At 59.7% G+C, this 9,758-nt stretch overlaps 1 protein-coding gene and 1 non-coding gene across 2 annotated transcripts; both read right to left on the bottom strand.

Annotated features, from left to right (window-relative positions):
* Nucleotides 1–1,435: 1,435 nt before the first annotated feature.
* Nucleotides 1,436–9,238, bottom strand: LOC111556088 (ribosome biogenesis protein NOP53; the record flags this gene model as incomplete). Its single annotated transcript, XM_026450789.1, has 11 exons — nucleotides 1,436–1,497; nucleotides 1,752–1,808; nucleotides 1,892–1,968; nucleotides 2,674–2,740; nucleotides 2,969–3,144; nucleotides 3,604–3,786; nucleotides 3,870–3,974; nucleotides 5,940–6,035; nucleotides 7,789–7,859; nucleotides 8,259–8,458; nucleotides 9,093–9,238. Coding segments are annotated over 11 exons (1,185 nt in total), but the record flags the coding sequence as incomplete, so codon positions are not given.
* On the bottom strand, nucleotides 2,535–2,644 carry LOC111520188. Its single transcript, XR_002724586.1, has one exon. It is a non-coding gene; the product is annotated as a small nucleolar RNA SNORD23 (small nucleolar RNA).
* Nucleotides 9,239–9,758: the final 520 nt, after the last annotated feature.

The following is a 9,758-nucleotide window of genomic DNA, read 5'->3' as shown; positions in this document are numbered from 1 at the left end:
CATGCCCACTAGTTTTTTCCAGCTTTTGTAAAAACCAATGGGATTTTGCCATGTTGCCCAGGCTGGTCTTGAATTCCTGGGCTCAAGCAATCCACCCATCTCAACCTCCCGAAGTGCTAGGATTACAAGTGCCACTGCACTGGCCTAAAAAATGTTTTTCTAGAGATAGAGTCTCACTGTGTTGCCCAGGGTGGTCTCCAGTTCCTGGCCTCAAACAATCCTCCTGCCGGGGCCTCCCAAAATGACGGGATTACAGGGGTAAGCCACCGTGCCCAGCTGAGTTCTGTACTTTCAGGCTTTTGACATAAAATTCGGATGTGACATGCCATTTCTGTGCAGACACACACAAACATCTTTGCTGTGGATCCCCCGTTTCGCACATGGGAACAGACGCATTTCCCCCGGCAATTAAATACCAAGGACTTCCTGAGGACACCGAGTGTCCAGGCCACGGGGTTTGTGCTTCAGTGGCTGTGACCACCCACACCCCCGGGTATCCAGGAATGTGCCCGACGCCCCGATGGCCGTCTCCAGGCATTAAGAGCTTCCTCCCCGTTTCCAGCAGTTTCCTTTGGTCACCCCTGAGCACAGACTCACTGGGTCAGCGGCTGGCCTCCTTGGCAGATGGCGTTTTTTTTTTTTTTTTTTTTTTTCCTGAGATGGAGTTTCACTATTGTTGCCCAGGCTGGAGTGCAGTGGCGCAATCTCAGCTCACTGCAACCTCCGCCTCCCAGGTTCAAGTGATTCTGCTGCCTCAGCCTCCCCAGTAGCTGGGACCATAGGTGCGTCCCACCACGCCTGGTTAATTTTTGGTAGAGATAGGGTCTGGCTATGTTGCCCAGGCTGGTCTCAAACTCCTGGGCTCAAGTGATCTGCCACCTCAGCCTCCCAAAGTGATGGGATTACAGGAGTGAGCCACTGTGCCCGGCCCTGTTTCCTCACCTTGAAAACGGGAGTTAAGTACAGCCCTCCTTGGTTGGGCTGCTGTGAGTTCAGTGAGTGAATCCACCTGCATAAACCTGATAGCAGGTGCCTGGCGGAGGTCAGACGCCACCACTCCTACCATCGGTGTGGCGAGAGCTGCTATGTCACCGCAGCAGAAGGAACTGGGCTATTCTCCAAGTCGGAATCCAGCGGGGAACCTCCTCCTCACCTCTGCTTCACCTCACACTTCTGGTCAGGCTGTAAGCCCTGCACCCTCTGCCTGCTGGCTTTTTAGGATCTGCCCGGGCTTGGAAGGGCTGCCAACTTCACTGCTATTGGACAGACCACGATCCAGTCGGCTGACGACCCCTTCAGACACACCCCAGGACCTCACCAGGCTCTGGCGGTGAGTTCTGGCACCTACATGTTTGTGCGCCACGGGGGGACACACACAGTCTGCATCCGGGAGCAGCTGCCCGCAGGAGGCACACAAGCCACACGCGAAGCTCACTGATTGGCTAAAAGGAACTTTTATTGAAGGGCGGGGCTCCAGCATCCAATGGCAGCTACAACCTGGGGACAGAGAAGAGGGGCTGAGGGTGGGTAAGAGGGTGCCCCACAACCCCCGCCCACCTGACACTCCCTGCCTTTCAGTTTCCCTTTGGGGACCCTCCCAACCCCACTCTGGTTTCAGGGCCTCTTCTGGGCATGGCCAAGGGGATGTGATTCAGCCACTGGCCACACTCTGGGAGGGGCCCTGGGACTCGGGGGGCACCATGGGGCGGAAGAAGGGCTCCCTTCCTTGTGCTGAAACCGGGTGGACTCACTGGATCTCACGGAACGCCCGCTTCTCCACCAGCTTCACCTTGTACTTGCGTTTGAACCTGGAGCAGGGGCCATGGAGCAGTCAGTGTCCGGGGCCAATCCCAGATGCTTTCACCCCACAGCAGCCCCGGCCGCCCCTTACTTGGCTCTCTCTCGAGGCTCGATCATATTCCTCCTCTGGAAGCTCTTGAACCGGTCTCGAAGGATGTTGCCCTCGGGCTGCGGGACAGAGAGGGAGGCCTCAGCAGGGCCTGGCAGAAGCCCGAGGGCCTGAGACCTCTCCTCGGGGTCCTGGCAGCTCAGCCTCGTGCAGTCTCCCCAGGGGAGCCTTGTGGGCACCAGGGACTCAGCCTGGCCCTCAGCTGCTGGGGCTCAGCGCTGGGATGACAGCCACCAACCCACAGCCATCTCTGAGCCGGGCTTGGAGGAGTCATGGGAAGTGGGCTGGTGACAACACAGAAAAGGGGACAGCAAGGGCAAAAGCCGGGTCAGAGGCAGAAGGCGCAGTCCACTCATGAGCACAGCTGGCTGGAGCCCCATGGCTGGGTCAGGCCAGGCCAGGTGTGTGGCTGACAGAGAAGCTGGGTTTCCTCAGGGGCACTGGGGAGCCACAGCAGGTTCTGAGCAGGGGAGGGGACAGGATTGGTTCTGAGCTTCAGGAAAGTCCCTCTAGTCCTAAAGGTGACCGGGACTGCAACAGGGACCAGCTGGAAGGAAAGGCCGTCTTAGGGTCCCAGACTCAAACCCTAGCCTGACCCCTACCCTGGGATCCCCCCAGCACCCCGTGCCCTCAGCCCCTGGGCACTGGCCCCACTGGCCCAGCCCAGGGGCAGCCATGATGTCGCCCATCGCCCCTGGGGGGCACGGGGAGCAAGGATGGTGTCATCATTGGGCACAGGGCTCTGCGGCGCCAGCAATGAGCACCTTCAGGGTCCTGAGCGAGTCTGTCAGCTCCGAGCTCAGCTGCACATCAATGTCGGGTGCCTGGTACCTGCAGAACAGGGCGGGTGTTCAGAAATATCAGCCCTGCAGGGTCCAGGACACCCAGTCCAAAGCCCCCTCTTGCAGAAGGAGGACCTCTGAGAATGTGGGGTTTGGTGGGGAAGAGGTGTTCTCCCGGTGGACGGTGGGCAGTTCCTGAACAAAGGCAGGAAGGCGCCCGGCCCTGGGACCTGACCCCCACCCCAGCTTCTCCCAGAACCCCAGGCCTGGTTCTCACTTGAGCCGCCCCAGCCTTCGGGGCTTGTCAGCCTCAGCCTCCCGCCGCGCCTGCCGCTGCCTCCGCCGCCGCGCCAGCTCCGCCAGCCTCAGGGCCACCTGGGCCTTGATCCCACGCAGCCGGAACAGCTCCTGGTGCTGGAGCCGGGCGGCCCGCAACGCGGCCTGCTGTACCCGCTGTGGAGACAGGGCAGGGTCAGGGTCCAGGCGAGTGCTGCCCACCCAGGGAGGCCTTCCCTCTACACAGGGAACCCTCCCCGCACAAATCTGCCTGCCCCCGGAGGCCCTTCCTGACCCTGTCCCCAGCAGGTCAGCAGCGCCTCCAGGGCCTTCCCAGCAGCTGCTAGCTTCAGCCCCATGTCCCCCACCTCCCCCGATCTGCGGTGCAGAAACCTCCCCGCACCTCACTCTTCAAACAGAAGCGTCAGGGAGCCCCGTCCCACCCCAGCCCAGAGGCCTGCCTGGAAGAGGCTGGGAAATGAGTCTCAGCTGTGAGGATCCCAAACAGCCCAAACCACAGGCCACACACAGGGCTTGGGGTGGGCAGGCTGCCCGCAGCACCCAGGACAGCCCATGGGAGGGAGGGAGGAAGGGGACGAGGCATCAGAAGCAGGCCCCGCCGGCCCAGGTGCTCACCAGCCTGCGCGCAGCCTTCTCCCGCCGCCGCTGCTGCTCCGTCTTCTTCTCTGTGGCGGCCAGGCGGGCGGGCGTGGGACAGACCTCGGCATCCCCTGCCTCCGGCCCCTCGCCCTGGCCTGGCTCCCCCTCACCATCCGACTCCTCCAGCAGCCCCTCGCATAGCTCCTGGAACGTGGACTCCTGGGGAGGTGGGAAGCAGGGAGCAGTGTCAGGGGTAGGTAGCAGGCTCTGGGAATAGAGGGAGGGGCAGGTGCGGGGCTCACCTGGGTGGCGGCCTGCTCCATGGCGGGCAGGGCCAGCTGCCGCTCCAGCTTCTCCGCCTCCTTCTGCCGCTGCAACTCCACCTCGTGGGCGGCTGAGAGCAGGGTCTGCCAGGGGCGGGAGTGAGGACCGGTCCCTGAACCTCTCCTGGGACACTGAGACTAGACCCTCTTACCTCCCATCTGTCCCTCACCCAGTGCCCACGATCTCACCCCGGCCCAGGCTTTCCTCCCCAAGCCCCGTCTACCAGCACACCCCACCCTGCACAGAGCCAGAGGGCACCTCAAACCCTCGTCCTCACACCTGCTCTGCGCGTCTGTGAAGGCTGTCTGGCCTGTACGCTTCAGTTTTTTTTTTTTTTTTTTTTTTTTTACACCGAGGGGCACCCCCCTTCGCCCAGGCTGGACTGCAATGGCATGATCTTGGCTCACCACAACCTCCGCCTCCCGGGTTCAAGCGATTCTCCTGCCTCAGCCTCCCGAGTAGCTGGGATTACAGGCACGCGCCACCATGCCCGGCTAATTTTTTATTTTTAGTAGAGACAGGGTTTCTCCATGGTGGTCAGGCTGGTCTCAAACTCCTGACCTCAGGTGGTCCATCCACCTCGGCCTCCCAAAGTGCTGGGATTACAGGTGTGAGCCACCGCGCCCGGCCCACAGTTTCATTTATGTGAACTGGTCAGGGTGGGCAACTCCCTGAGACAGGAAGCCTGGCATCTGCCTAAGTCCACACGAGATAGGAATTGTGGGGGTGACGGCTGACATGTGTGAGGTTTCCTTTACAGACAGAGAAAATGTTCTAAAATTGACTGTGGGGATGGTTACACAACGGTCACTAAAAACCACGGAATCACATACTCTAACCAGGTGACCGTATGGTAAGTGAATTTGATCTCTAGGAAATAGTTCTGCACAAATCTAAAAGCGAATGTCCGATCTCCACGCCCCTCCCACATCTGGTCCAGGAACAGACGGCAGAGAGCGGCACCCTCGTCCTTTCAAACGTGAGCACACTGTTGCTTTTTTCCGCAGACACTTTTCTCTACCTCTGTTGAGGCTATTTCAACAAATGAGGAAGTTGCCTCTGTTCCTGGCTATCTCCTTACGAACGCTGAAAACGATGCGGGCAAGCATCCTGCCTCTACCGCGAACATCTCAGCGTCTCTCCAGTCACGTCATCCCAGGAGAAGGGGTGTTCCTCCAGGGAGAGTTGCGGCTGTTTTTTGAGAGTCTCGCTCTGTTACACAGGCTGGAGTGCCGTGGTGCCATCACAGCTTACTGCAGCCTGGACCTCCTGGGCTCAAGCAATCCTCCCACCTCAGCCGCCCAATAGGTTGGGACCACAGGCATATGCTGCCACGCCCTGCTGATTTTCTGTATTTAGTAGAGACGCGTTTTCACCACGTTGATCAGGCTGGTCTCGAACTCCTGACTTCAAATGATCTGCCGGCCTCAGCCTCCCAAAGTGCTGGGATTACAGGTGTGAGGCACTGCATCCGATCAAGGGAGGGGTTTTCGTACCCTTTGTCCACCATATCTGTGCCCAACAGATGGCTGCTAAATGCACAGTGGCTCCAGCCAGACTTGCCCATCGCTGAGCTAGCCTCGCCGGTGAATAACTGTCACTTGGCTGCCAGTGTGCCACCGAGTCACCACGGCCTTTTGCATCTCTGTCCCACAGGCTTCCTGGAAGGCGCCATTCTCACTCACCTCTGTACCTTTGCACGTGCTGTTCCCGCCACCTGGAAAACTCACTCCCCTCCTCCCATTGCAAACCCCTCCCTCAGCCTCTGCCTCTGCCTCGGCTCAGGCGTTCCCTCCTCCAGGGAGCCCTTCCTGACCCCCCAGGCTGGGCCAGGTGCCCCATCTGGGCTCCCAGCCCCAACCACTCTGCTCATCATTATCTGGGAACAGGTCTCTTGCACTGGACCGTGAACCCTGTGAGGACAGGCCCCAGGGCTGTCTGGGTCACTCTGGAGTTCCCAGCACCACCCAGCACAGGGAGGGAGCTAGTGAAGCCCTGACAGAGAGGCAGGGCCCGCTGAGGAGGGAGGCCTGGTCGGGGTGGTGTACCTGGTGGTCTTCAAACGATGGGTTGTAGGAAGCTCCGGCAGGCGCCACCTCCACGGCGGGTGCCTGGGACGGCTTGGTGTGCAGGTGTGGTGGCCGCTGTGGAGAAAAGGGCGCAACAGAGTAAGGCCATGTGAGGTCAGAAGGTCCCCCAGACTTGTGTGTTGAAACTTAACTGCAATGTGGTAAAGTCACCAGACAGGGGACTTTGGGGAGTGATTCAGTCAGGAGGGCCCTGCCTTAGAAGCCAGCCTGGGCGACCTGGGCGCACGGCCTACTTCCAGGCTTTCTTCATCCCTCCCCATCTGCTCTCCAACCCACAAAGGCCCTGTTAGTCGCCAGCAGAAGCCTGGAGTCACCTGAATGCCCCTCAAGCTCTTCCCACACCCAACCGCTGGCAAGGCCAGGGACGTCTGCGCCATGACTGTGTCCCGGGTCACCCGCAGCCCCAGCCCAGCTGGCTCAGGGCTCCACTCTCAAGCCCTTGGCTCCCGGCGTCTCACTCTACACCTGCCCCACCACAGTGTGACCTCCTCAGAGTGGCCACCTGGGTCCCACCCCTCCCCGCCACAAAACCCTCTGGTGGTGCCCCACACATCTGCCCCGCTCAGAATAATCCCCCAAGCCTGGCCTGTACTCCCTCCGTGACCACCCCCGCCTCCTCCCGGCTCCTGAACACACTCGGTCCCCCCTCAAGGCCACTGTCATCAGCCTGGCGGCTCTTCCCTGGGACCTGTGCATGGCCTGCCCCTCGCCCCTCCAGGTCTCTCACTACGCTGCTACTGTATGTTCTTTCCAGCAAGGGCTTCTCTGGCTGAGCCCCGGAGATTGTAAGTACCTGGGCTCTAACACTCAGGGTCCAGCAGCTCAAGGAGGAGGAGGCTGGAAATCCAAACTCAAACCCATGACACTTCTGCCACTTGCCAGCACTGGCTCCACCTTCTCATGCGCTACCTCTTTAAATTCTCCCCACCTGCCCATGATCTAAGTACAATTTCATCAAGATTTATTATTATTTTTTTTTTTTGAGATGGAGTTTCGCTCTTGTTGCCCAGGCTGGAGTGCAGTGGCGCAATCTCGGCTTACTCCCTGGTTCAAGCAATTCTCGTGTCTCAGCCTTCCTAGTAGCTGGGACTACAGGTACGTGCCACCACCGCGCCCAGCTAATTTTTTTTTTTTTTATTTTATTTTTTGAGACGGAGTCTCACTCTGTCGCCCAGGCTGGAGTGTAGTGGCCGGATCTCAGCTCACTGCAAGCTCCGCCTCCCAGGTTCACGCCATTCTTCTGGCTCAGCCTCCCGAGTAGCTGGGACTACAGGCGCCCGCCACCTTGCCCGGCTAGTTTTTTGTATTTTTTAGTAGAGACGGGGTTTCACCGTGTTCGCCAGGATGGTCTCGATCTCCTGACCTCGTGATCCACCCGTCTCGGCCTCCCAAAGTGCTGGGATTACAGGCTTGAGCCACCGCGCCCGGCCCACCAGCTAATTTTTAAAAATATTTTTAGTAAAGACAAGGTTTCACCATGTTGGTCAGGCTGGTCTCAAACTCCTGACCTCAGGTGATCCACCTGTCTTGGCCTCCCAAAGTGCTGAGATTACAAGGCGTGAGCCACTATGCCCGGCCCTCATCTGCATTTTAGAGGAAGACACAAGTCACAGAAAGGTTAGCCCACCTTCCCAGGATCAGTCAGCACTGGAGCCGGGACAGGAATCCCAGCCACCCGGCTCCAGCAGAGTTCTCGGCCACTGGGATAGAAGGGTTCCGAGACTGAGACTCTACTGCAGGAACACAGAGCAGCTCCTGGCCCTCCTCACCCTCCACTCACCCAGGACGCCCTTCCCACATGTCTCACCTTCACTCCTTTCTTCTTGGTCTGCTCCAGGAAAAACTCATCCTGGCCAATCAACGGCCTGTCCAGGGGGTCTGTGGATACAGCGAGGGGAGCTGCTGGGACAGTCCCAGCATGGAATAGGCACCAAAGGGCTCCCCCCAATCCCTCCCCACTTCAAAAAGGTGACCCTGAAGCTCAGGCAAGGGAAGGACTGATTCTAGACCCCAAGGGGCCTTGATCGCCCGGACAAAACTGTGTCTGGACGGGTTCAGAAACTGGAGGAGACCAAAGCTGAAGGCAGGAGCCTCACAACTCAGGAAAGGAAAAGTACGAGTGGGAAACAGCCACCCCTTCAGGACGCGTGACTCTGCTGGGAGGTCACCAAAGCACAAGGCACTCCCTTTCGCACTGTACTCTTGTGCAGTGCACAACACACACAACTGCACATGGCAGTCCTGCCCCCATCTGCAGGTGACAGCAGGGTCACTCACTGTCTGAGGCCCAGAGGTCGTAGAAAGGCCGCTCCACGGTGTCCTGGGGCCCAGGCTTGGTCCTGGCTGCGGGAGGGTTGAGGAGCTGGGCCTGGGCCCTGCGCACCTCCCGGGGCATCTCGCCCTGCTTGGCCAGCTTCTCCCATAGCTGCTCCTTCCGCCTGAGCTTCTTGGCGTTAGGAACCTGGTGGGCAAGGACGCTGATCGGGGAGAGGTGGCACAAGTGCAGCAGGTGAGGTGGCGGCTTGAACAGCAGCCAGGCCTCCTCCCTGTCAGGCTTCCTCCACCATTAAGGCAGCTCCAGCACCCCCTCTCCAAAAGGTGGCGCTCCGCCTCCTCTTCAGCGAACCCCTCTCCCCACGTCTGCTCCTGCCTAGGCCTCCCCTCCCCTCTGAGCCCCAGACTCAACGAAGCGACAGCCCTGTCCTGGACATCCCCCAGGCACCTCACACCACCATGTCAAAACCAACCTCAGCATCACCCGAAATCCCACTCTTCCTCCACGTCCCCATCTCAGGGGAAGGCCAGCTGTCCACCCTCTCACCCGCTCATGCCCCAAGACCCACCTCATGTGCCTCCTGAACACGCCTCCCACTCAGCCCCTCCTCCCCAACCCCAAAGCCCCAAGCTGGGTCCAGGCCCCTCCTCACTGCCTCGGCCCAGCACCAGGGCACCCAGACTCCCTCCCTCCAACCTGCACTCCAAAGCCCAAACCTGACCCTGTGCCTGCCCTACCCTCCAAATGACCCTCACCTACCATCCCCCCACCCCGGAAGCCCTTCAGGACCAGAGTCTGGCGGGAAAGAAGGGCCCAGGGGATGCCGGGACACTCACTCTTTGGGGGCGGGGACTTTGGATGTGTTCTCAAGGACGAGGTCAACCCGAAGGGGTTTCTTAAGAAGCAGTGACTTCTTCTGGACTTTGGTTCTCTTCTTAGTCAGCCCTAAGAGTGGGAACGAGAACGAGTCGAGGCCTCGGGCCTACCCACGGCAAAGACCACCCACCCCATTCAGCTCCATGGGAGCCACCAGACCTGAATCCAAGTCACCCCAGGAAACTTGGAGGTCCCCAGGCTCCGACCTGGAGGCAGAGACCCCTCAGGGTGGGGTCCAAGGTGCCCAAGCCCTGACCCTCCACACCAAGTGCTGGGCCAGCAGGAGGCAGGCCCCGTGCTGGGGACACGAAGAGTCACACCCACAGCCACAGAGGAGAGTCTCCCAGAGAGGGAAGGAAGGGGACCAGGCATGGTGGCTCACGCCTGTAATCCCAGCACTCTGGGAGGCTGAGGTGGGAGGATCGCTTGAGCCCAGGAGTTGGAGGCTGCAGTGAGCTATGATCAAGCCACTGCACTCCAGCCTGGGCGACAGAGGACGACCCTCTCTCAAAACAAAACAAAACAAAACAGGCCAGGACTGTGGCTCAGCACTTCGGGAGGCTGAGGCTGATCACTTGAGGTCAGGAATTCAAGTTTAAAAGTACAAAAATTAGCCAGGCGTGGTG

Source organism: Piliocolobus tephrosceles, unplaced genomic scaffold (assembly GCF_002776525.5).
Source record: "Piliocolobus tephrosceles isolate RC106 unplaced genomic scaffold, ASM277652v3 unscaffolded_24950, whole genome shotgun sequence".
NCBI lineage: Eukaryota > Metazoa > Chordata > Mammalia > Primates > Cercopithecidae > Piliocolobus > Piliocolobus tephrosceles.
The sequence above is the reverse complement of the archived record's forward strand: the minus strand, read 5'-3'. Positions and strand labels throughout refer to the sequence as shown.